We start from the raw sequence: 27,704 nt of genomic DNA, 5'->3' as shown, positions 1-27,704 counted from the left end.
GCATTTCTAAGGAGTTCTCCCTCTCTGGTCATGTCAAACTGAGCGTGACCAGACCCAGAGCCAGGATGCTGTCCTTCACATCATGAGCTCACTTCTCCCAATTGATACTAATCCAGGAATTGCTGGGAATAAGGAAGGAGGCTGGTTGAAGGTAGCACCACATTTCCTATGTTTGAACATTTTAAGGAGGTTTGTATGTATATCTTTTGGCAAATGTATTCTTTCACCTCCATTATTGCTAAGTATAACAGAAATTGAAGTTATTGTTATATCAAAAAGAGATGAAAAAAATCCTCACAGCCTTGGAGTAAGTATAATTACGGAGTTTTTATTTAAAGCTCCTTTGTGCTTAAATTCATTTCATTTCTAAAAATAAACGGCAGAGATTAGATCTACCCTCTGAGTGAATCAAAACAACTTAGAAAATAAAAATACCTTAGCCACATGCCCTTCCTTTCCAGAAAGAGTATTGCTTAAGTTAGAAGACCAATAGAACATTTTAATCAGCAGGACAAAAGTTTAAAAAATAATTGGCAGAAACTCATCGTTCTAAGAGTAAATTTGACAGTGGATGAGTACATTTGCTTAATAAAATGAAACCCAGAAAGCTGAGAAAGTGTAAAGTACTAGAATGAAGAATCCATTGACTCCACACCACGCTGTCAGTGAATCGAGTTACAGGGGAATATAGGGTCGTCCCAAACTCCCCATTTGTCTTCTGCAATTGAATAGTTGTCAACATTATTTGGCTCTTTATACTACTTGGAAAAGATATGGTATTTTGGAAAGTTTATAACCTTTTTATTTAAAGAAAATAGCAAATAAGCAAGCAAAATCCACCCAAATCAGGTATTTTAGGATGAGTGGAAGTGGTACACCCACAGAGAGATGAAAGGAAGAACGCTTCCAAAGGTCCCGGAAAACATCACTTCAGCAAACATGATATTGCTGTGGCCTTTTGAGAAATGTGAGTACTACCGAGAAAAGCCTGACACCCAGCTCAGGGAACAGCTCACACCTTCTACACAACTGTGCCAGACAAATTGCAAGTCTGAGAGAAAAGAAAGGTCTAAAGGTTCACAGAATTCTGAAGTTATAACCAAAGGGCCAGTGTCAGATGGTAGGAAAAGTCAGAACATAGCATGTGTTAAAACGTTCAGAGTTTTGGTACTTGAACTCTACTACCCACTCTTTCTTCCTTCTTTGGATATAGACTAAGAGAACATACGGACAAGGAATCATACGGCAAGTGGGGAAAAAAATTTGAGTTGAATAACTCAACCTTGGTTTAGAGACTTAAAAGCCTTCTGCTTTTGTAGGAAGCATGGTGTCCTCCCCATCCTCCATTTCCACCTCCAACAGGAGGAGACAGAGACAGAAGATAATTTTATTACATGGATTCAAGAGAAAAAAGAATGCATATGGAGTCTGGTTCTTGCCTTTAAAGCACTAGAGTCCCACTAACCATTGTAATGAGCCTCAGTAGACATACAGGGAGATGAATAACTCTTTCCATTGAGTGAACTTGGAAGGAAGTGAAAATGTAGAAGGCAGAAGAGTTTCTCTCCCTGGAGGCAGAGAGAATCAGAAGAAACTGAATGTTCTCCTCACCTCCAGCCGCCTTAGTAATCACCGTCAGTTGCATCGTATCAGAAACTCTGAAGAGAGAGGGACTGCACCCATCAAAAAGTCCTGTTGCTCCAGGCTGTTGTATATGAAGTCCTAGACAAAGACAAAAAAACAAGGCTAATTAAAATTGTAATGATAAGTTAACAAGACTGTCACTGACTAGGAAGATGTACAGAACGAATGAGGTAAAAGCTCCTACCTTGCCTCAGCGTGACGTGCAAGGAAGCTCTAGGGAAATAGTGGATGACCAACCCTGAGGGAAAACCAGTGGCTTAAACCACCTCTCTGAGTCTTATTTTTTCATCTACATGTTGAAGGGAAACATTCTATTTCAGAGTAGAATATCATACGTTATGACAGACCAACATTTAACTAAAATGACTGGGGGTGGGGAGAATTGCAGAAATCATTTTAAAAGAAACTGGAGATCTGTGACGGTAGTGAGAACTAAATTAAATAAATTTCTAGAGAAAGAAGAACCCTTCCTAGGTATACTGAGTAACACAGGCTGTTTTTTCCCATGGGGGTGAGAAAAGGGGGGGAGTGATATTTGTTGGTACTGGGTGTGGGCTAAGGATCTGGCTTGGTTCAAGAAGAGGAAATATTCTGCAGGAAAAAGAAAGTACCAGAGCTTTTGGCAGTTATGTGGAACTGGCTTGATAGATCGGAAACTAGAGGAGTCCCAAAGGCCAGTACGATTTTCCCATGAGACGTTTGCTGAGTCCTTGGGGCAGTTCAGGAGGCGGCAGGCTAGCCCAGGAAGGAAACAGGAAAATTCTTATCTCCTTGACGTGTTTAGGAGATAAAATCTGCTAGAAAGAGAAGGCTGCAGCACATGTACAAATGCCAGATTTTGAACCTGTGTGGGATGGGAGGCTGAAAAGCTAAGGTCAAAATTTCTGAAAGGTTGAACTTTCAGGGATGAGGACATAGAGATCCAGCAAGGTCTCAAACACGTGTGTGAGGGCCATTCCTGAAGGACAAGGTAAATAGAGAGGGATTGAGTCTTACCAGAGCTGCAGCCCATCTGTGATTCATCCAATTCCTGACTAGATTGAGCCCATCATCCTATTAGAGGGAAGGGGCAACACTTTTTGCTGAAACTATCCGCTGGAGCCTTTACAGTTTTCTTATATACAATGTCAGCATATGATCAAATTTATAGACATGTGAAGAGTCAGAAAAATAGGACTAAGTGGAAAAAATAATATCAACAGAACTGCAAATAATCCAGATATTAATGCCAGCAATAATTTTAAAATGACTATGAATAATATGTTTTTTAAAACAAAGGAGAAAATATTAAATCATGGGAGAATTTCAGTGAAAAATTAGAATCTATAAAAAATCAAATAGTTATTATTGAACTGAAAAATATATCTGAAATTAATAACTTATTAGATGCATCTAAGAGCAGCCTGGATATGGTGTAGCTGGATTAGTGAAGCATCATGAGGGGAAAATAGTAAAAAGAAGAGAACAAAGCATGAGAGACATGTAGGAAATAGTTTTAAAAGTCTACTATATATGTAATTGAGGTGCTAGAAGCTATAAATAGAGAAATTGAGGAGAATCAATATTCAAAAGGAGAATGGCTGAAGATTTTCCAAAACTGCTGAAAGACATCAACCCACAAACAAAAAAACACAAATCCATACCTAAACACTCCAAGGCATAGCCCAGTCAAACTGTTGAAAACCAAAGATGGAGAGAAAGTCTTCAAATCAAGCAGAGAAAAAAATTACCTTACATTTAGAATGTAACTGACATTTCAGCTGAAATTATGAGTACCAATAGACAATAGCATGACATCTTTAAAGTGCTAAAATTTGGGGGAAAGATTAGGTAACCTAAACACTTTACTCCTTTATTCCTACTTTAAAACACTGGTCACCATACTCTTCAAAATTACTATGAATCTATTAGATGAATTAGTACATAAAGTTTTCTAGATTCTTTCATTAAATATACAGTAAATCCTCACTTAACATTGTCAATAGGTTCTTGGAAACTGCAACTTTAAGTGAAACGACATATAATAAAACCAGTTTTACCGCAGACTAATTGATATATATGAGAGTTAAGTTCCTACAGCATATTCCTGGTCATAAAACATCACCAGACTTCTAAATAAGGACCCAAAACACTACTATTATTAAACATTGAAATAATTGTGAACTATATTTTAATTGGAATCATAAGCTTATATATACTTGTTAATAACCATTTCACACATACAAAAAATGGTTTCTCCCTAGCCAATGTGGCTCAGTTGGAAGGAGCAATCCTATAACCAAAGGGTTGCAGGTTCAATTCCCAGTCAGAGCACATACGTAGTTTGAGGGTTCAATCCCCAATCCAGGTGCATGCAATCTTCAGTCTGGGAGTGTGTGGTTCCCCACTCCAGGTGTGTACAGGAGGCAACTAATCAATGTTTCTCTCCCAAATTGATGTTTCTCTCCATTCCTTTCTCTCTAAAAACAATGGAAAAAACTTCCTTCGGTGGGAATAAAAAATAAAATAAGATAAATGGTTTCAAAATTTCACACTTTTTTCAGGTCTTTTTCTATAGTACAATAAAGGTGATATCTAATGCCACTTGAAAGATAATAAAATAAATGATTAAGTAAGTAGGAGCTATACATACATTTAGGAAAGATTAATAAAAGCAAGTATGACAATTATTTTCCAACCTGCTTATTACAGTTCAGGGCACAAGGCAGGAACCAACCCTGGACAGGATGCCATTCCACCTCTGGGCACGCCCACACCCACGCCACATTTCCCTCATACTGGAACGATGAGACATGCCAGTTCACCTCAGGTGCACATCTCTGGGCTGTGGGAGAAAACCAGAGTACCCAGAGAAAACCGATATAGACACGGGGAGAATGTGCAAACTCCATAGGCAGTGGCTACGGCTGGGAATTGATTTTTTTTCTCATCAAAACATAAAATAAAATAATTTTATTTGAGGGTCTGCTGTGTATGCTTATTAGATCTCTTAATCTCCAGATATCTGTTGAATCACAAAACCTCAGATTCATGTCACATAGCATGCGCAATATCGGTGTCTTTCCTAAAATCACATTGGAAACTCATTATAAGTCAAATAATGCGGTACATAATTTGGATAATGTTTTAAAATAGTAGGTAAGTGTTTGAAGGTAGAATGAATAAATGGCTCTATAAAAAAGGAAGCCATGATATAAAGGTATGATACCTGTATAATGTTAGTTATGGTGTTGGATGGAATAGCGATAGACAATTCCTTTGTACTCAGAATGTGATCTTAACACCAAAAATGCAAGCAACAAAAGAAGAAAATAGATAAATTGGACTTCATCAAAATTAAAAACTTTTGTGCTACACAGGACACCATTAAGAAAACAAAAAGACAATTTACAGACAAATCATATAGGGGGGGGTCCAAAAAAAAACCAAGAACTATCTTTTGGAGGGCTTCCCCCATGAGGAAAGTGTTCTAGGAACCTATCTGTATCAGTGTACCAGCTGCTATTGTTGTGAAAAGCTGTGTTTGGCTTCAGTGAAATTTTTTTGAAGACTCAAAAGTGTTTGCTCATTTCATGATGGGTGATTTATGAGCACACCTTCCCACACCACACTGAGTGATCTTCAGTTTTTGACCCAAAATGACATGACCCCCATGCCCCACCCTCCCTATTCACCCAGTCTTGCCCTGAGCAACTTTTTTTTGTTTCCCTGGATGAAAGAAGTCCTCAAGGGGAAACATTTTGCCACTGTGGAAGAGGTAAAACAAAAAATGACAGAAGCACTAGAAGGCATCAAAATCTACGGGTTCAAAACTATTTTGAGCAGTGTAAAAAAGTCTCAATAGGAATGTTGCATCAAATGGAGAGAACTTTGAAGGTGACTGAGCTTCAAACATGTAAGAATAAATACAGAATTTTTTGTAAATAAATTCTATTTTTTTGGTGCCCCCTCATATACCTGATAAGGGACTTGTATCTAGAATCTGTAAAGAAATTTTAAACTCAATAGTGAAAAAATAGATAACTTGGTTGAAAAATGGACAAGGGATCTGTACAGACAGTTTTCCCAAGAAGATAAAGAAATGACCAGTGTGCCTATGAAAATATGTTCTCATCAGGGAAATGCGAATCAAAACCACAATGAGACACCACTTCACATCCACTAAGATGGTGATAATAAAAATGACAGATAAGAGCAAGAGTGTGAGGAAATTGGGGACCCTCCTACACTGCTGATGGGAGGGGTATACAGTGCGGCAAATGAGACCCGTGATGAGAGTGGTGATAAAGGTGGTAGTAATGATGATGCCTTTTTGACCAGGTTCTGTCCTATTATGAATGTTTGGCAATTTGATGGACACTTCTGCTCAGACTAATAATACATCAGCAATCATGGACTCTACTCTTGCTTCTTATGAGAATTATTACAAGGGGATCTTTTAAAATTCTGGTACCTGGGCTTCGTTATAAGATACGCCAATTTGATTGATATGGGACTGTACTTTAGGTTTTTTTTTTTCCTAAACATTTCAGGATATTTTGGTGTGCACACAAGTTTGAGAACTACTGAATTCAAGGTGAAATCGCCAGGGTTAAGCAAAGCTACCACCAAGGGTAGTTTAGAGATGGAAAAGGAGAATAGCCCTGAGTGTTAGTTCCAACTCTTCCTTTGTCATGACTGTGCTTTGAGAAAGGTTTTTAACCTCTGGGAGCTTCAGTGTCTTCGTCCGTAACATGGGGCCACGCACCGTCTGTGAGCACCTGGGTGCATATAATACATGTGACACTAGAGAGCCGGGGGTCGGCCATGGACCTCTTAGGCCCTCTTTAAATGTTGGTTACTTTCCTCCCTTACTTTTCATGAACTAGGTATTCATGTCACATTTTTTCTAACACTCTTCTCGTGTATCTTCTTCTGTGAAATGTAGGAGTTTGTTGAAAAGGCATCTAAGTAAACATAATTGAAAAAAAGTCATCTAAGATTTCTAAGATTTCATCTAAGTTGGTTTGAAACTTATCCTTCCGTCACGTGNCCGTAACATGGGGCCACGCACCGTCTGTGAGCACCTGGGTGCATATAATACATGTGACACTAGAGAGCCGGGGGTCGGCCATGGACCTCTTAGGCCCTCTTTAAATGTTGGTTACTTTCCTCCCTTACTTTTCATGAACTAGGTATTCATGTCACATTTTTTCTAACACTCTTCTCATGTATCTTCTTCTGTGAAATGTAGGAGTTTGTTGAAAAGGCATCTAAGTAAACATAATTGAAAAAAAGTCATCTAAGATTTCTGTTGGTTTGAAACTTATCCTTCCGTCACGTGACCCCCCCCCACCTCTTTCTGTTTCTCTGTGTTCTCAGTCCCACTGTGTTTGTGGTAAGTGTTGTCTTCCTGACACCTGACAGAATTGATGGCTCGCTGTGTATTTCAGTGAGGTGATACCAAGTACTGTTAGCAACCACAGCCAGAGTTTAGCGTGAGCTGTCTCTACTTACTAATTACATTGATCATGTTAATAAATCGTAGAATTAGTAATGAGGGTTCTTTGAGTATTTTTTAAAACATTTAATAGAGTTCTTAGCCTGAGCTGTGGTTTATTTCTGGTGGACTTGGAGTAGTTCCTTAGATTCTGGGGGGAGGGGAAAGAAAGCCTGCTCTTAGATTTTTATTAGATTTACTCTTTAACCCAGAAGGAAGGCTGGGTTAGTCACATTCATATGTGACTCTGCGACACGGACTCCAGGACGGTCGTGCCCGTCGTGACACGTGCCCCCGGCTCTGCTGCCCGTGAGAAAGCCGGAGTCTGCCTTTCCCGGAAGATGTGGCTGTGCCAGCTGGACAGAGCAGGTGGTGAGACGGCACCGGCACTGGAGGGTGTAGCACGGAGCTCCTCACGTTGTAATGCGTGCATGTCACCTGGGGATATGTTCCAGTAGGACTGCGGTGGGGCCCAAAGTCCTGCATTTCCTGCAAGGTCCCAGGTGATGTTTACGGCAAGGGCGCAGAAGGCATCTCTTGTCCTGTCTGCCTAGCACTTTCCCCGCCTTGCTCCAGGGAAGTGTCCCCTTCTCCATTCCAACCATGAAGGTGAAGGGTCAGTTTCCATGTTCTTACATGACTCTGCCTCCCAGGCCACGATCAATTGGTCCAGGAGCCAATCAGAATCTTCCCTGGCATTTTTGGACTAGGAACCAGAAAGATCATCTCCATCTTCTCCATGGAGCTCTTTCTAGCCCCATGGAAGTGATGATCAAAGAAGCAGAGATTACAGGCAGAGAGAGTGACCCCATAGTTCTCAGGTCTAGGCTCCAAGGATCCCTAATGCATGAAAAGGAATTTTAAAATAAACAATACTGTGACCTTTGGGCTTATGCAACCATCATGCACTTACCATGTACAAGTGCTTGTTGCTAGGCCTCAAACACACGGAGGTGGATAGTGCGCCCCCCAACCGGGTGGGGGCCACACCAGTCAGTGGTTGGCATGTGCAGTGGCGGGTCGTTAGGGGAGGCCCCAGGAGTGCCTGATCCCCTGGATGTGTGGGTAGGCCAGGTTCAGGAAAAGTGTTCTAGAATAGGATTTTCAAAAGGTGAGTCAGAATTACCTGGGGAGGTCTGTGAAATTATTCCAGGCAGAGAGAACTTGCTGAGCAAAAGCAAGACGATGGTATGAAACTGTTTGAAACGTTTCAGCGGGTCTAAGCAGGGGAGGCACGGGCTCTAAGTGAGGCAGTTACAGGGAAGGGCCCGCTATCTATGCTGTAGTTACTTTTGAAAGAAACGCATATGCATTTAAAACAACAAACAAAAAACTTAGCACCAAATAACAGGCCAGAATCTCTGATTCTCCCCCAAAGACATGACTATCTGGCAGGTTCCCATTAACATCCACTCCCCTGTACTTTCTTTTAAACAAACAGAAAATTTGTTTTAGGATTGAAATAAATGTTTAAAAAACAAACCCGACCTGCTTTAAATACCAAACTCTGTTTACATAACACAGAGGTTGTGGCATCCGTTGACAGAGCCAGGAGGTTCAAAGCCCCACTGCAGACACAATGTATTTTGTTTTGCGTCGTTGGCACCCGCACCCGCCCGTGGCTGGTCCTGTTGTTTGTTATTCAGATCTTCGTGTGCGAAGGAGACATTCCTCAGACCGCAAAGCTCTTTCTTCTTTGGAGAAAAGTTTGTGTTTTTAGAAAAGTGCTTTATGGAAGCAAGAACAATTTGGAATAATGGCTGCTACTTTTGTGTCTCTTGAATGTCAAGTCCTAAGAGTAACTTGAAGCCTTTTTCATGAATAGATTTTAGCCATTTAGAAGTTTAAAAAGAAAGTTCATGCTTTTACTGACATCCATCTCCAGAAATGAATGTCTGTCATCCCCAGCGGAAACTCTGCACCCATTACACACTAACTCCCCCTTCTTCCCAGCCCTGGCAGCCTCGATTCTACCGTCTCTAAGTTTGACTACTCTAGGTATCTCATGTGGGTGGAATCCTGCAGTGTTTGTCCTGTGTCTGGCTCAATTCACTTAGCATAATGTCCTCAAAGTTCATTTATGTTGTAGCATATTGCAGAATTTCCTTCCTTCTTAAGGCTGAATAATATTCCATTGTGCATATACTTCACTTTTTGCTTGTCCATTCATCCTTTGATGGATTCTTGGGTTACTCCACATTTTGGCTTGTGTATTGCTGCTGTGAACAGGGGTTTGCAAATACCCATTTGAGTCCCTGATTACAGTGAGTTCTTTTCCCCCACCAAAAGGCTGCATGCCTCTCAGTAGACTCATGAGTTTCTGGCTGTGAGAGAAGGCTGACCTGGGAGTCGGGGCGCTGGTTCTACTGCTCACTGCATGAAGAAGCCAGGCTGCTGGAGCAAGTCACACACCATCTCTGGGTTGCAGTTTCTCCACCTCTGAGCTTAGGGAGTCCCTTCTGCCTCTCAGGCTCTGCCCTCGGGTGACTGTGTGTGAGACATTCTGTACCCAGACTTTCACACCCAGCCTCCCCTGGCTTTTGTTTGCTCCTCAGTGGAATTAGAAATGGAGTGGGCTCTTGGCATGCGGAGGTTTATCATTCGCACCTTTGAGTTCTCTTGAGCAACCCTGACAGCTAGCCATGGCTCATAGAAATCTGTCACTTTTCTGAGGCATGAATTTGAACCTCACATACAGTGAGTGGGTGTGAGTATAAGTCACTTAAGTGGGCAAGTTGGCTGACCAGCTGCCCCTCAGTGAGATGTTGTTGGCTGATGCTCATTCTTATGTGGTGGAACTTGGGTGACTCTGTGTATGTGTGTGTGTGGGGGGGGAGACTCCAGAAAGAGCTGACTGCTAGCGCAGGTAATGGAAATACAGTAGAGAAGCCTAAGAAACCATGAGTTCTTGCTGAAATAGATTACAAGATGGCCCACCTAACTCCATAGGAGCTGGACAGTGCAAACAAATCACTGTACATTCTCTATGGAAATAAGACAAACCTATTTGTGAAGTTTCAGTGAATCAGACAGCAGAGCATTTGCTCATTGAGAGAGAAAAATTTAGAGAAGTTCGAAAAAGTGGCCTGGGAGGAAGTCAGGAGACTATGCAAACATTTCCAGGGAGCAACGGATGGCAAAGGCACCAGTGTGACTACTAAACCAACCTTATTTTCAAGTAAGGGTTGGTCTGAAAATGTTAAGATGTGTTTTTCTTGGCAAAAGGTGCAGTCAATAGGTAGAAGCAGGCCAGCTATCTGTCTCACAGCAGATGAGGTTTTCCTGTGCTAAAGAAACTCACAGAGGACAGAGGCACAGAGGCACACGTCCTAGGCTGTGCCTGTTCAGGGCGTTGGCGGGGTGTGAGCTTCGCAAACCAGACTGAAAGTCATGAAAGAGCCAATCAGAGAATAATGAGAGAAACTGATCAAAAAAGGTCTTGAATATATATGTGTAGCAAATCATGACCTTGTCCTAATCACATATATTTAAAGATACACAATTATCTTTGTCAAGTATTCCTCGACAAAGTTGGGGGGGGGAAGAGAAAAAAGAGCTGGTAAAAAGGAGCAAAGGAGATAGGACAATGGTGAAGAATTAGGAACACTTTCAGAAACGGAGTGAAGTATCCCGTTACCCCAGGCTTCCGACATCTCTAACACCCTTCAGCAGAATGGAGCCTTCTTCCAAGAAAGTCCAAGAAATACATCTCCTAGCACCATCCCAGGAAATGTCCAAGCAGTTTCCAGAGTAGAGTGGGGTTAACAAGACTAACTTTGGTCAAGAGTAAGGAAAGTGGGGGAAAGAAGGGTAAAATGACAATTAAAATAAGAATAAAAGGGAAGGTGATAAACATGGTACAAGTTGAGATAAAAATAAGATTTTTCTAAACAGCTAAATGTAATAAGTTGGAAAACCTAGATGAAATTCATGTTTGGAAAAACTGAAAATGGCAAGCTGGAATAAAAATAAAGAGAAGACTTGAGCCCTGGCTGGTGAGCTCAGTGGACTGAGCACAGGCCTGTGAAGCAAAGGGTTGCTGGTTCGATTCCCAGTCAGGGCACATGCCTGAGTTGCAGGCCAGGTCCCCAGTAGGGGACATGTGAGAGGCAACCACACATTGATGTTTTTCTCTCTCTCTTTCTCCCTCTTTCCCCCTCTCTAAAAATAAATAAATAAAATATTTCTTTTTAAAAAAGAGAAGGCTTGATTAGGACAGTGGCCATGAACAATCACCGCTAACCAGAAGTTTCTGTGGTAAAGATCATCTTTACCCTTTACTGGGAAATAAGGGAAGCTGATGAACTAACGTATGTGGCTAGTTAACCTTGTTTTCAAAACCAGACTGTTGCATTGCAAGATAATAAAACTTTACGCCCACTTTATTTATACCATAGATGCAAAGGTCCTAAATAAACCAAAAGGGGTGGGGTGGGGGACGGGTGCCATTCACCAAACTTTCTGAGATGAAGCCCACCACCCAGTATTTTGAAAAAATTCTTTATTCATCCTTTGGGCTCTGCTTCCCAATTGACTCTCTGACCTTATTGCCGCTTCTTTTTTGTTCCTGAGGACAACAAAGGTCTTTTTTTGTTGTCAAAGTTTTTGGCTGCAAATCAGTGAAGGGAAGCAAACAGAGAGTGACCCCAAATGGGTAAACTACAAAGGCTCCAAATCACACGAAGTTTACCCACCCAGAGTTCCCGGTTTATACTCAAGACTTCTTTTTGAGGTGGTAAATGACTGAAGACAAGACTCTGTAGACATTCTCCTTCCTTCTGTCCGTCCACTCCCATGAAGACCTAAGAGGCCTCTATGACAGCACGTGAAGTCCCCTTGAGTGAGGCGGTGGTTGACACTTCTGAGGGCACCCAGCCTGAGTGACCCATCCCAATGCAGCCTGCTTCTTACTTCTTTTTGCACAAAAGCCAGTCAGTCCTCAGGGTGACCTTCCCAGTGGAAGCTGTTTGGCATTCCAGAATGCAGAATTCTCGGTTAAGAAAAAATAAAATCTTCTTTTGAGAAGACATTCTAAGTGTTGACAAAATTGGGTCTTTGGTTCACATACATTCTCTGTGTCAACAGTTGAGAGTTAGTGCAGAAATCCTGTTACTGACACTCCGAAGATACTTTTCTGTAATTTCTAGCTCAGAAAGGTGTGGGAGTAACCTCTCCCCCACCCCCCCCACCCCCATCTTCTAGATATTCACAAATAATTAATGATTTAATTGCTCTCTTCCCCAGGAAGCACCTGGTTTCTCAGAATCTGTGACATAGGCCAAAGACAGAGGTGTTAGGACAGGGGAAGGACGGTGCTATGGGCAAAGGCAGGTTGACAGATAGTTTTTATCTGGAGGAACTGGGAACAGGTTAATGAGCACCATTGACCTTAGGAATTAATTCCACTCAGCCTGAGAGAGGATGGAAATAAGTGTTCTTACCGTGCCCTGCCCTGGAGAGAGATGAGTGAGATGTTGGCCCTGCGCCTCCTCTTTTGAAGGGTTTGGAAATGAAATACTTCTTTGAAGATTCCCACCTCCAAAATAGACTAGGATTTAACATTTTCCACACTGCACACTTGGCTCCGAGGCAACCATAAATACAGCGGACTAGGAAGTGTGGGGAGAAGGATGTGAAGGGGAAAGAAATGTTAACGTTGGGGATCTGAGCTAACACGAGCTAAGCTTGTGAAAAAGGGCTTTATAGGCAGTTTCCAAAGTCCTACCACTCTGGTGACCTTTTGTTGGAACTGTTTCTGCAGGTGATCACAGCTGGTTTATCCATACTGCTGTTTGATACGATCCTGACCAGTGCGACAATGGGATGGTAAGTCTATTTGCACAGGGAGACAAAATGAAAATTGGTTGTCGGGTTTCATCAGGGCACTATTTTTTTGCTCTCAAATGTTGAAGAAGGGCTGTGTGTATTGAGTTTATATTTTATTGGCCTTTAAATATGCATTCAGAAGAGTGCATACATTATGAATATACAACTCGATGACTTTCCACAAGCTGAGTGTGCCATACCTACCAGAGCCATACAGAAAAACCTCAGAGCTTTACCAGTACACCTCCCAGCCCCTCAGCCACACAAGAGTGGCCACTACTGGTGAACCACTGCTTTATGTATGTGGCTACGTTTGGGCTTTTTCTGTAATCCTTCATTTTGTTTTCCCTTGGACAAACTCCAGATCATTCTTGTTTAGAACACACCCCTCACCCATCTGCTCAAAGATAGCACTGCCTCTGTCTCTGGTATTTGAACAGAGACCTGAAGGAAGTGAAGAAGTGAGTCAGGGTGATTTGGGGGAACAGCAGGTACAAAGGCCCTGAGGCAGGCGTGTGCTAGGTCTGTCTGAAGAGCAGTGTGACAAGCGGGAGAGTAGCAGGAGGTGAAGCTAGAGGGGTAGTTGGTAGCTTACTCCATAGGGCCTTGAAGGTCATTGTAAGGGCTTGGCTTAACCTTGAGTGAGAGGGGATGTGGTCAGAGGGTTCTGAGCCACACATGCCTCTGTCTGCTGTGTGGGGGCTCTATGGTAGAGCAGGCAGGAGGAAGCAGAAAGACCAAATAAGGGCTCAGGCAATGATCTAGGCACAAGATAGCTAAGACCGGACTGACAGCAATGGAAACGGTAGGGTGCCTGCAGTGTGCTGAGAGTAAAGGCAACAAGTTCTCAGAGAAAAAGGGGAGTCTCGGATGATGTCTGTGATTTTGGCCCGGGCAGTGGAAAAATGCAGCTGCCTCTCACTGAGTTGGGGAACAATATGTGAGGAGCAGGCTCTTGCAATTTGGTCAGGGACAGTTATTAGGAGTGGGTTTGGATATATTAAGGTTGAAGTAACCATTACACCTGAGAGTCCAAATATCAGTGGGTAGGTAACTAAACTAGCCCAGAGGTCAGGAGAGAGGAGAGCGTTTCTGTGCCTTGCCCATGGCATACACACGCCTGCCTGGAGTGCTTTGCAGGTTTCCCCAGCTTTTCACCCTCCAGGTCTGTATATCCAGGCAACCTGAGAAAGGCCTTCCCTGACCATGTTCTGTGTAAAGTCTCCCGGCTGCTTCCTGTCACCTTGTTTCTTCCCTTCCTGGCAGTTCTGTCTTATGCCACCTTGCTCAACCATTGCTCTGATTTTTGTGGTCTGCTTAGTACCCCACGCTGGATACAGGAGAGAGCTGATGAAGGGTATTCAACAGCGGCTGACTTGAACACATGGCCACTTTAGAAGGATGGCTGAAGCAGCCGCATGGAACAGTGGCTGTGGACAGGATCCCCAGGAGATTGATGTGGTGCCTGTGGTGGTAACTTTAGATCACACCTCCGAGAAAAGGCCACATGACCTGCAGCATAACCTCCGAGCCTGTGACTCACAGAGGGCAGTTGGCTGACTAGTAACGAGGATGTGTGGAAGCTGCTGGAATGAATTACTGCCATAGCAGCATAGCCCAACTGGAGCTCCTTGTCTTGTTCTTGAAGAACAGACTGTGGAGCCCTGGCTGGGTGGCTCAGTTGGTTGGAGCACTATCCCATACACCAAAAGGTTGTGGGTTCAAATCCCAGTCAGGGTACATACTTAGGTTACGGGTTCAATCCCTGGTCAAGGCACGCACAGAAGGGAACTGATTGTTATTTCTCTGCCACATCGATGTTTCTCTCTCTCTCTCTCTAAAGTCAATAAAAACATATCCTTAGGTGAGGATTAAAAAAACAGACCTCGGAGCTCTCCCTTTCGTGACAGAGGCGGTAGGTCCTTCGGGCTTGTTAGGGCCCCGTGCCTCTGGTGGTTCTGCTGCAGGGCCAGGTGGTCACAGCCCTGCTGGGCACAGCATGAGGCCATCCCGTGCGTCCCACCTCTGAACTCTCTATGCAGACTCTGCTCACTGAGGAGCTGACGGATTCAAGGCCGATCCACCCCAGAGTGTTATTTGCCCCCAAGTGTTTTTTTTTTTTTAATTTAATTGTTCAAGTACAGTTTTCTGTCTTTTACTCCCATCACAGCCCCCTCAGTGCTCCCCACCTCCCTCCCATTTCCACCCCCCTTAGTCTTTGTCCATGTGTCCTTTATATTTGCTCCTGTAAATCCTTCCCCCTTTTCCCTGAAATTCTCTCCCCTCTCCCCTCTGGTCACTGTCCCCCTGTTCTCTATCTGCCCTGAGTAGTATTGCAGACCAGTCAGTGCCGTCATTACCAAGACTGCTGGTTGTCATCGGCAGGGCAGAAGGAGGTGAAGGGGGAGTCACGGCAAGTTCAGGGTGTGAACACTGCTCATTTGGGGGAACATACTGTGTTTCTCAACTGTATAGTGATACGTGCTATTTCTGAGATGTTTAAAACGGTTCAGACAGGCACTGAGTAAAAGTAAAGGGCTACCGTCTTCTATTCCCACTATCACCATTTGCTAGAAGTGGTAACAGTTTGGTTTAACTGTGAGAGAAATGGAGTGTCTGATGCCAAGATGTATCTGCCAGTGAGGTGGGCTCTACTGTCTCCAAAATGAAACCACACGGAACGGGGCTTTCCTGGTCACCCAGGAGTGGTTTAGTTCTCGCTGAGTCTTTGCCCCGCCTACAGCCTGCTGGCCTGGAGGCAGGCGGCCTTCCCTCCCCTGTGACCAAGGCCGCCTGCCACCTGGCCTGAATCGCTAATGCGGTACATTATGGAGGGTAAGTCATATTTCTGTGGCTGCGTACTGTCTCCTATCCTTGGTTTTAGAAAGAAAAACAAGCCTAGGGCCACTTGAAGATAATGCTTGTTTCCATTCCAGTTTTGAGATATTGTTTGGCAGGTTTCCCCCCCAACTCCCACCCGCTAGAGTGGCACTTCAAAACTGAAGTATCCAGAAGTTTTAGAATTGGTTTTTACATTTCTCTACCGGTATTATGGAAAGAAAGTGCATATTGTTGCTTAGCTTTGCTCCAATGAGGCATGATTTTAGAAAATTAGTATTTTTTTTCACACTTGGGATCAGAGCAGTCCTGAGAGCTGATCCCCCCGCCCCCGGCCTTTTTTGCATTTGTCTGCGAGTTGGACCTGCGGAATCATCACCTGTTGGACTCAAGGCCTCAGTGCTGCTTGGTGGGAGCTGGCGCTGGGGCCTGGTGTGTCCATGGCAACCTCTGGGCTCCCAGGATTTCTTGTGAATAAGCCCCTGCTGTGTGTGTCACAGCCACAGAAACTGCAGGGTTATTTTTAAACGTCAGTAGCAGATTCCTGCAGGGCAAGTGAGAGGTAGGACCAGGCTCTGTGGGTACCGTGATGAGGAAGTCCAGGAGGCAACTCTGCATCCCATGCGGCTTTGAGCTGGAAGGTGTTCATTCAATAAACAGGTATTTATTGAGGGTCTGATGTGTCTCAGGAACGGTTCTTGGATTAAAAGTAAAAATCACTGCCCCCGTGGTGCCCGTAGCTGCTCATCTTCCTGCCTGAGGGCAGGTCCAGATCTGAACCACCCCAGGCTGATGGAAATGAACCTTTCGGCTCACAGAATTCAGAAAAAAGGACTCTCACCCTTTCTTGGGAGCCCCTAATGGGGACATTTCCAGACCCAAGAAGGAAAATGGAAGAAAAAGAAAAATTAGGAAATATGTCCATACCCTCCTCTTCTTTTCTTTCTTCCTGATCTTGATTTCCTTTTAATAGTAATAACTAACCATTTATTGAGCAACTACTATGTTTCAGACATTTTTGCATGAATATTATCTCATTGCGTTTCACCACAACCCTCCCAAGTTATCCCTATTTTAAAGATGAAGAAGTTGAGCTTCAGAGACATTTAAGTGGTTTTTCTCCAAGATTTTATAGCTACTAGGTGATTGAACCAGGACTCAAACTGAAGTCTATGTGTCCAAGGGCCCGTAACCTGCCATATACTCTCTGGAACCGATTCGGGAAACACCAAGGATTTGCCGGCAGTGTAGTTAGTGTCTGGCAGAAGCGGGTCATAAGGAAGGCGGAAGAAAAATTGGCCTAAATGTTCCTCCTCCTGTCAGTGGGGTCATCTCTAAAGAGCATCTGGATAATCTTGACAGCAAAGAGGACCAGTGTTACCTACGACAAGACACCTCTATTTCTGGTTTGGGGCTGACCTGGTAGACTAAGAATTCCAGTAGAATATTTCCAGGAAAAAGATCTCATTGTCTTCGATTTTTTAATGCTGTAAGCAATAATTCTATCAATCAGCTAGAAATGCTTGAGTGACTTTTCTACACAAAGTATGTGAAGTCCTTAAGAAGCATAAGACATCACCCAACCCTCACGGAGTTTTCAGGGGAAGGAGAAGTCATAAAGGTCATTTGTGGGGTAGGGTAGTAACTCTTTGAATGCACAATGCATGTGAAGACTGAAGCCGGGAGATAGCGCAGGGTGACCAGGGCTTTGGAACTGACTTGAAAATGGACCTTATGTAGAAGGGAGAGGCTTAGCTAGGCTGTGGGTAGAAGAAGATTCGGCTCCTCTGGCCCCAGGAAGGCAGGGAAAGAAGGAGGGGCAGGAGATGCTAATGGTGAGACAGTGATTTATAAGCAGAGCTGGGGCTGAGCGGCAGCGGCAGGGAGCTAATCCTATGCTCGCCTCCTCTTCCTCTTCATCTGTCCTGCGAAGGCGGGACACGAATGGTGGGCTGTGATGTCCAAAAACCCAACTGTCAAGATATTGTGGTACATTCTTGAAACTGCTCTTCCCCAAACTTCTGTGTCTTGACCTTCATAAGTAACAGTCTACATTCCTGACAGTAGTTTTCTTTCTTACAAATGGGCCTTCATCTCCCACCTTTTTTTACAGCATTACAGAATGAACTAAAAAAAAATGAAACAAAACCCAACCCAACCCAGGTGTGGAGCTGAGTGTGAGAAGTGAGCGGGAGAGGGCCCTGCAGTGGGGAGGAAACGCCAGGGCTGAGCGTTCAGCAGCCGCCTGTGAGGGCTGAGTCTCTGGGTTGTGTCACATCCTGGGAACTTGAGGGAATGTCCCGAACAAAGTGGAGAGAAAGGCTGTGTGCACCCAAATCAAGGAAACAGCAATGTGTGATTATTGCAAAAGGAACCTTGACTTTGGAATTTCCTGATTTTTGAGAACGCTTGAGTTTAAGGATGGCGTGTTTTCAGCCTCCAAGAATTTTCCAACCACAAAGCGAACCACCAGAAGAGGAGTGTCAGACTGTATTTCAGATTTTCTGTTTTACACAGAGCTGGTCTGCAGTATCCGTAGACTGGTTGTCTTTCAAGCCGAGACTGGGTGACTAGCTCTCAGCCCCTGGGCAAGGGCGGGGCTGCTCCCTGTCTCGTGGGAGCTCAGGTCAGTGGGACGTCCCCAGGGGCCAGGGCTGCGGGCCTGTTTTGTTTGCCTGGATAGTTATTGTTTCATGTGTTTTGCCTTTCAAATTTCTAGTTGGTCAACATTTAGAAATCAGGTGATTTTTCCATAAAAGTCCAGATCTCCACATTTCTTCTGAAAATGTGGAAGAGCTGTCAGGCTGGGCCTGCACTTCCCAGGCAGCAGTCGCCGGAAAGGAGGCTGCTCTGTGGCTCCCGCCTCTGGCTGACTCAGGAGGACCCCACGAGCACCTTCAGGAGACAGACTGAGTTTTATTCACCTCTGCGTGTCTCCAACAAGTACTAAGTGCTCGCTGAATAAATCAGTGGCCAGTGTTCTAAATATATACCCAAGAAAAACGATAAATTCGAGTGCCTGATTTTGGTCTTTTAACATCTTTAAGTAAAAGCAACTGCTCTTATCCAGCTAATGATCTTGTTTTTAATTCTATAAAAACAATCTATGGCAAGCCCAGTAATTTAAATATCTAGGTTAATATTTAATTACTCATTTTTAATTAACAGAGTGTTATGGTGTGTACCAATATGAATTTCCTCTTTCAAAGTGTCAGCAAAGAGGATTTAGTACATACAAAAGGAAACGATTCTGGGCCGTGAGCAGTGTCCCTGCTGAGTAGAGTGAGTCACGGGTGCCTCCTCTTTCAATCCGATTCCATCCAGAGAGTCACTCTTGTCTTTGGACTGGGTTAGGGACAAGGAGAGAAAGGAGTGACCAAAGCACAACCACCTCATTCCCAGGATTCCGCAATCAATCTAACCTCGCCGGTCATTCAACCCACCTTGCCACTGGTCATGGGTTATCAATACGAGGATCGCTTGAACTTGATCCTAGCACAAACCTCACTAACACCAAGGGTCTTTAGAAAATGACCTTATATCATCTCTAAGTGAAGTTGTCTTATACCTTTCATTTTAGGGGACTGCACAGAGACTGCCCAAGACTATTTATAGGAGGAATGAATTTAGGCGTGAAAAAGGAACAAAACGCATCTAGGATCACAGCATCTGAAATTTTCGTTTTCCACTTGAATTAAAAATTTGAAACCTTGTCTTTAAAAAGCTAAGAAGGGCCTTCTGAATAACTATTGTTTATTACCTCTCAAGAGTAATTCATCAGGTTATGAACTGTCACTCAGTACGTCCCCAAGAGAACGGCACATTATTTTAGGCCAGTGCATTTTGGTGAGGAAAAGAGGAAAAAACAAAAATAGTTTGAAATAGGCCCTGGCTGGTGTAGCTCAGTGGATTGAGCGCAGGCCTGTGAACCAGAGGATCACGGTTCGAGTCCCAGTCAGGGCACATGCCTGGGTTGCAGGCTGGTTCCCTGCAGGCCAACTCCAGGCAGGGGACACACAAAAGGCAACCGTACATTGATGTTTCTCTCCCTCTCTCCTTTCCCTCTAAAGATAAATAGGTAAATAAAATCTTTAAAAAAATAGTTTGAAATATAGATGGGAGAAGGAAGAGCAAGTATAAGAATTCCATCTGTTGGCAAAAGAACATCCGAACCTATAGAAAAGTTTCACAGGAGTTTATTTGAGCCAAATTTTGAGGACATGCCCAGAAGCAGGATCTCAAGGGACTGAGGAAATGCTCCGGAGAATGGCAGTTTTCCAATTCCTTTCATGCATTAGGATCCAAGGAGGAAACACAAGGAAGGTACCTGAAATCAACTGATGTAGACTAAGGAGGCAGGAGAGAGCAACTCAAGGAAGTTTTCAGGATGAGATAGAAAGCAAAATGGAGTAACAGACTTCTTTTACCTTGGTGGCTATAGGGTAGTTAATGAATATTTGCAGCACTCAGAGGTGGTACGGGGAACAAGACAGCACTGAGGGGTTCTGTGGGCTCCTGCTCTGCTGCCAGAAGATGTGCCTTCAGGGGGTCTAGACAAGAAAATTACTCTGACATTTCAAAGGTGTGTGATCCTAGATGCATAAGATAATGGACAGAGCTCACTTAAGGTAAAAGATGGACCTTTGCTAGGGAAACTGTAGGCCTGGGACATGACTACCCCCATGACCTGCCCATTTAGGAATCAGAACGTCCTGCATGGTTACTTTTGGTCACTGAGCTTGTCAGACTCGCCATGTACCCCCTGGCCCCCACCCCAAGCTTGTCGGGTTCATTACGTAGCCGTTTTTTTCTCATTCACACATCGTTCACTGAGTAAATATTTATCAGGTGCTACATTAAGTGCTGGGCATACAGCTGGGAAAAGGATAGCGTCTCTGTCCTCTGTCTAGTGGGTTCGGTTGGAATTCATCGAATAACCACAATAATAAATAAATGTAAAATTGAGATGGGGCCTTTGGCTCCTGATGAGAGAAAAGAGGAGGACTGGAGAGACACTGAAAATAACCGCCTGGAAGAGAAGCAAGTGATGAATATTTCTGGCTGGGTATGCTCTACAATCTGATGTTTATGCCTTAGTTACAAGAAGTTTGTTCATTTTGGGAATGATGGGGATTACAGGATTTGCCAACAGTTCAGTAAAGCTCTGACTTAAGTAGTTGTAATGCTCTTAAGATTCCTGCACCCCATGTCAGTTTCTCCTGCTGTTTGGAAAACAACATCAAAGCTCACCTCCCTGGCTCTTCTAACAGTAAACTGAACCAAGGTTTGTTTTCATTTTAGCATTCACTAAGCTGCTTTGGTGTTTCAGAAACTAGCTAAGCCAAAGGGATGAAATGCAAGGTTATTACTCTTCAGGGTGTTCTAAGGCTAGGGCAGTAAAAGTGGTGGAGAGCCAGCCGTTGGCCTGTTCTTTTCCCTGGTGATTAAGGAGGATTAGTGGAAACTGTAGAAAACAGGGAGCCCCCCACCTGTCACATTTGCAGAAGTAAAACTCTCCCAAACCCAAAACTCTGTGCAGCCCTTTCCTCAGGCCACGGCGACTCAGCGTTTGCCCTGGTGTTTTTAAGACAACAGTGTATGGTGGGTGCATCGTTTCAGGGGTGTCGAAGAGAACAGCAGACCTGCCTGAAAGGAAAAGCATGGCCTCCCCTTCACAAGAACGAATCCATCTGCATCCTGACTTAGATGAGGCGCAGGCACAAATGTGTCGTGTTTCAAAATATGGTCTTTTGGAGCGTGGACCCCAGCTTTTCGTAGAAACAACCCTGTAAATGATGATTATAGATCTAAGAAAGTCTTTGGGAGTTTATTCGGTTCATGATGTAGACACCAGCTTCACCTACATTATTATTGTGAATTAAATGTACGTTAAAGAGATGTTTTTTTCCCTCCAATTTTTTTATTTAATTATTTTTCAAGTACAGTTTTCTGTCTATTACTCCCATCCCATCCCACCCCCCCTCCTCCCCCCTCCTCCCATTTCCACCCTTCTCAGTGTTGTCCATGTATCCTTTATACAGGTTCCTCTAAATCCCTCCCTTATTTCCCCTGAAATTCCCTCCCCTCTCCCCTCTGGTCACTGTCCGCCTGTTCTCTATTTCAGTGTCTTTGGTTATATTTTGCTTGCTTGTTTGTTTTGTTGTTTAGCTTCCTGTTAAAGGTGAGATCATATGGTATTTGTCCTTCAACACCTGGCTTATTTCACTCAGCATAATGCTTTCCAGTTCCATCCATGATGTTGCGAAAGGTAGGAGCTCCTTCTTTCTTTCTGCAGCATAAAATTCCATTGTGTATATGTACCATAGTTTTTTGATCCATTCATTTACTGACGGGCACCTAAGTTGCTTCCAACTCTTGGCTATTGTAAATTGTGCTGCTATGAACATTGGGGTGCATAGGTTCTTTGGGATTGGTATTTTAGGGTTCTTAGGATACAGTCCTAGCAGTGGAATTGCTGGGTCAAAAGGCAAGTCCAATTTTAGTTTTCTTTGAAAATTCCATACTGTTTTCCATAATGTTTGTACCAGTCTGCAATCCCACCAACAGTGGACCAGAGTCCCCCTTTCCCCACACCCTCTCCAACATTTGTTGTTTATTGCTTTGTTTATGATAGCCGTTCTCACCGGTGTAAAGTGGTATCTCATTGTAGTTTTAATTTGCATCTCTCTGATAGCTAGCGATATTGAGCATCTCTTCATGTGTCTTAAAGAGATGTTATTGACTAACTGTTGCTGTGATATTTCTGTAGGAAAAGGGAAGTACATTCTGACTTGGAGCATAAGCACTAGGTGTACATCTCTCTCACGTCCCAATGCTCCCCATCCCAGTTGTTGGCCTGAGTGGGGGGACATCCTCCCAGCCCCCTCCCCCAGGGCCCTGCTTCCTGGCTGCACTGCTCTCTGCCCACACCCAGAGGCCATCAGTCACCAGGGACAGGAGACACTGGTTGTTCAGGGATTTTCCCACTCTGTGGGGTTGACAGAAGTAGAGTTTGTTTTCTGATGCTCCAGAGAGCAGAACTGGGACTCTCAGGTGAAGCTGTAAGAAATAGCTATTGGGTCGGTAAGAGAATGGGCTTCCTCGTGGTGGGAGGAGCCATGTGCCTGAGGCATTCCTCGAGCAAGAAGGCCACCGATGCTTGCTGGAATCCCAAGGCTAGCGCTGCTCAGCAGTGGGACGGGCTGCCTTGGCCCCTCACTGGAAGACTTCAGGCAGAGGCTGGGAAGCCAGCTGTGAGGGCTGGTGCTGCTCTGGGAGGGTGGACCCCTAGAAAATGATATTGTATCACTTGTCCGTTATTGGGCAAGCACAGGGGTAGATTGCCTCGGGTATATCCTTTTAAGCCTCACAGAGACTGGTAGATGTGATCTCTCCTGTGGTACAGATGAAGAAACTGAAGCTGAGTGACATGCACAGGATTACAAAGCTAATAAACACCTGTGCCGTTATTTGAACTAGTTTATTGTGTTTATAGTCTCACACTTAGTCAGTTCATTCCTGTACTAAAAGTGGTACACAGTACAAGTTATCTGCATGTCCGGGTCACCCGCACAGGTGACGTCTCTCAATGGGAAGATGCTGTGCATAGCCTGCATGCATTTCATACATTCAGGACCCCAGACAGATGTTACAAAAATGAAGGTGTCATAGCCGGAACGCATGTGTGTTGTGTGTGGGCAGAAGGAAGAAAAGGATAGAATTCAAAGGGCTCTTGGCTCTTCTGAACAACAGCATTTCATCACTGGGGGTGGTCCCCTCTCCATCATAATTCTGTTCTCATCGCCCCCTCCTCAGACGTGCTTTTTGGGAAGAATGACAGGGAATTCGGACAGACACCAGATTGTCTGCGGAGAAGTTTAAAACAGAAAATGTCCAGACCGTTGAGTGTATTACATGTTAGGCGTGTTAAAATATTCAACTCTTCGTTTCCACGAAGCCTTGAGTTCTCCCACTCCCTGTTCATTTTCAAAACCCTGACCGTGTTTATTTCTGCTCTGGTGGGAAACTCATGATTCCCCACTAGTATTTTCATCTTTAAATTTTCAGTTTGTGTAAATTGAACAAAGGGATTCAGAGACGGCCACCTTACTAACGCTGTGATTACGGATACCTGCATGATTTCAGAGCCTTCAACCCCCTTTAGCGAAAGGCACCAGCTGTTCTGTGGAAATATTTTCCCCTCCAATATTTGCACAGAGAGCATTAACCAAAGCGCAGTCACCTCCCTGGTCAGATGAGTGGATGAATCACCTTCTTCCCCTAGCAAAGGATCAAATCCCACCTTGCAGCCCACTCCCCTCCGTCCACATGGCTGAGGTTTACTTCGGAAGATTGGGCAGTTCCTGGGCCTGACCTGGAAGTGGGATGAGAGCTCCAGCAGTCGAACGAGGGGGCATCCCTCACCTTGCTGCATGTGGCCTCCAGGCAGCCGCGTGGATCTAGGGAGTGGAAAGCTGACCTGCTGATGCTTTTGCAGCCTCCTGCTCGGTGGACTTGGAGAGGCCTTGCTGGTGTTCTCAGAGCGGAAGGGCGCCTGAAGATGACCGCAGGAAAAGGAGAGCTGCCCGCTGCCCATTGGAGAGGACAGCCCCAGGCTGCAGAGGTCCTTGCTGGAATGTGTGAGAAAGAAGAAAGCAAGGATGGGGAGACCACTGCTTCTCACTGTGTCAGGAACATTCTCAGAGCCTTGGGCCGCCGCAGGGAACGGTGTTGCGTCTTCCCTCTTTGAGAGGTTTGCTAGAGCCATCCTGTTCCGGGTCCTGAGGAAACAGATGCAGGATTTCCCCTGGGAGGGGGCTGGCTCCACTCACCTTGACTGTCGCGCAGGCCTCCCCACTAAACAGCCTTCACCAAACACTGCTTTTGCTCCGTGGTGGCAGCCCACGGTATGTGGTTGCATTTTTTTGTTTTGTTTTGTGTTTTTACATCTTGGGAGCCTCCTGGAGATGTCCTTTCCTTGCTCTCATGCTGGCTTGTCTAGAGCCCTCCCTCACCACTCACACGAATTCCTCAAGCCGTCTCCCACTCGGTGGGATTCGGAACCAGCAAGGACACTGTTACTATAGAGTGAGTGCTGAAGCCATTTTGTGGTCGTGTGTTCTGTTGTGTTGTATATTAAATTCTGCACACTTTTTTTTGCCTGCCATTCAGTTAACTTGATACTTAAATGATCACCAGGGGGAATAGGGTTTGTAAGCACTGACGATGCCCTCCCTGGGCAGGTGAAAAAAGAAACAGCCCTTTAACATATGGGTATGTGCACATTTATATTTATATTCCTTAAAGCTTTTAACCCATTTAGTGATTACCAATATCTTAGAGTAAGTTGCAAATCATTGAACACTGAAGTGTATTTGTCAGGCCTGATTAAAAATTGGATTAAAACTCTAAACCTTGCCTCTATGAGAATCAAAAGAAATGAGTTTGCATGAAATGGTTATTTGACTGAACCCACCGTGGAGATTTAAGGAAATAATGTCTAACTCCAAATACCTCTCTTCAGAGTAGGTTTTTGAATACCTCACCACTCTGCCAGGTGTTGCTTTAGGTCATTTTGAGATGTAGGCGATAATGAACTCCATGAGTCTCCTCCAGGCAGGGGCCAGGCCCTAGAGTGTTGGACGCCCCCCCCCTCGTCGTGGATGGAGAGGCCCCCCCAGCGCCTGGGAAGTGAGACTGGTCCATCCTCTGCCCTGTGAAGAGCAGGGTCAGCTCAGTCAGCAGCCGTTCTTTCCACGTTTTCTCCAACGGGTACAGAAAAGAAGAGAAAATGAAAACGAATAGAAATGGACTTGTATATCTGGAATTTGCATATGTCAAATTCATTTCCTCATCCTTTCCTGGTCTCTGCTTGCCATTTAGGGAAAGATCTTCAGAGCGATCTTTGCACTTAGTTTCCTTTCGCGCTGCACCTGGGACGTCAGACTTCCTATAGATTGAGGATCAAATAGAAAGTTTGGGTTTGGAAGTTCCCTTGTCCTTTTGCTCCCACAAGACCCTCTCTGTATAACCGAGGCCAGCTGTTTTCCACCTGTGGCACGTGGCACCTGTCCGAATGTCATCTCATACCAGTCTCTCCAAGTGGCCTTCATGCAACTGGAGACTCCTAAGTCCAGAAAGAACCATGTGCTGTTCGCAAGCTCCCCCTGCTTCCAGCAGGACTGACCTCCAACACTTTGAAAAGTTGTGGGCATTTCTTTTGAAGACCCTCTAGCCAGGGTTTTTCGTTGCTGTTGTTGTTATTGTTGCTGCTGTTGCTTTTGTTTACTTGATGTTTTAAAAATCATATTCCAGAGTCCCATTGTTTTTCCTTTGACATCAACAAAAGGCAGGATATAAATAAGGTGTTTCTTCCATATTTCATCCTGTTTCCTTCAACTTCTACCTCTTCTTGGGTTTTTTTGTTCAACCTTCAACTGCCACCTCTTATGCCCAAGCTCACATGCTCAGCTCTGAATGGGCAGTGAGCCTAGATGTCTGCAAAACCGGGGGCCTGGCCCTGGGCATCGGAGCCACATTGCTGTCACCCCCTGGAGCTCTCCAGGCCTTGGGGCCCCTGGATGGGCAATCTCCAAATCACCGCAGCACTCCTGGTTACCTGAAATGATCCCCTTGGCCATGTCCTCTCTGGGTCCTGATTACCTGAGGCCTTGTTGCTTGCAAATCAAAGCCAGGGTGTTTTGTTTTTTCATTTGTAGAAATAAAGAGTGTGCTTTCTGTCAAGAAAGGCAAGGTTCTGTGTATTGATTGTGTATTGTTATTAATGATTGTGTTTTGTGTATTGTTATTAATCTACTATGGATATAAGAAAAATAAACCATTTATTTTTTTTACTTATTAGTAATTGGCCTCTCTCTTATCTTTAACCCCAGCAAGAGGGTATTGTGGAAAAGGTTGTCATCCTTGGGGAGGGAGTTCTTTCATCTTCAACATGGGCCTAGACTTCTACCAACATCCAGGCCACTCATCTGTCAGTTGGGGGGGGCACCCAACTCCTCCCTTGAGACTGCTCTGCACGGTAGGGGCACGCGTGGCTTCTGAGCACTGAAGTGGGGGCGGGTCCAAATCCAGGTGTGTTGTAAATGTAAGTAGACACCGATCTGGAAGATTTAGTTTTGAAAAGTGTGTAAAATTTACTAATGTTTTACACTGACTACATATAGAAATAGTATTTTTGATATACAGGGTAAAAGAAAATGTACCACCAAAATTAGGTGTTTTTGTTTGTTTGTACCTTTTTTAGTGAGGTTACTACAAAACTTTATACATTTGGCTCACCTGGTATTTCTGTTGGACAGTGCCCATCCAGAGCAGGTCTTCGACACCGGGCCCAGGGGAGTGGCAAAGGGAGGGGCCTGGATGTAGTGCTGGGGTTACGAACCAGCAATAATACCTACGTTTGTCATTGATTACTTGTTATGTCCCAAGCGCTGTGCGGGGAACTTGCGATGCATCTCGTCACTGGCTCTTTCCAGCGCCGGGGCAGACATTTCCACTTTACCAAGGANGGGCGGGTCCAAATCCAGGTGTGTTGTAAGTGTAAGTAGACACCGATCTGGAAGATTTAGTTTTGAAAAGTGTGTAAAATTTACTAATGTTTTACACTGACTACATATAGAAATAGTATTTTTGATATACAGGGTAAAAGAAAATGTACCACCAAAATTAGGTGTTTTTGTTTGTTTGTACCTTTTTTAGTGAGGTTACTACAAAACTTTATACATTTGGCTCACCTGGTATTTCTGTTGGACAGTGCCCATCCAGAGCAGGTCTTCGACACCGGGCCCAGGGGAGCGGCAAAGGGAGGGGGCTGGATGTAGTGCTGGGGTTACCAACCAGCAATAATACCTACGTTTGTCATTGATTACTTGTTATGTCCCAAGCGCTGTGCGGGGAA

The 27,704-nt window shown here is 44.3% G+C and overlaps 1 protein-coding gene across 1 annotated transcript in view; it reads left to right on the top strand.

The window, feature by feature from the left end:
* SLC35D4 (solute carrier family 35 member D4) overlaps positions 1-26,644 on the top strand; it is a 114,091-nt gene extending 87,447 nt beyond the window's left edge. The window contains exons 14-15 of the mRNA XM_037031914.1: positions 12,885-12,949; positions 24,285-26,644. Of these exons, the coding sequence (XP_036887809.1) occupies positions 12,885-12,949; positions 24,285-24,345 (126 nt within the window). The 3' untranslated portion in view covers positions 24,346-26,644. The remainder of the gene's footprint in view (positions 1-12,884; positions 12,950-24,284) is intronic.
* The last annotated feature ends 1,060 nt before the right edge of the window (positions 26,645-27,704 follow it).

This window comes from Sturnira hondurensis, unplaced genomic scaffold (assembly GCF_014824575.4).
Source record: "Sturnira hondurensis isolate 20B ecotype Veracruz unplaced genomic scaffold, ASM1482457v3 Scaffold0001872, whole genome shotgun sequence".
In the NCBI taxonomy this organism is placed as follows: Eukaryota; Metazoa; Chordata; class Mammalia; order Chiroptera; family Phyllostomidae; genus Sturnira; species Sturnira hondurensis.
Note: the sequence above shows the minus strand (reverse complement) of the source record. Positions and strands in the feature narration are given on the sequence as shown.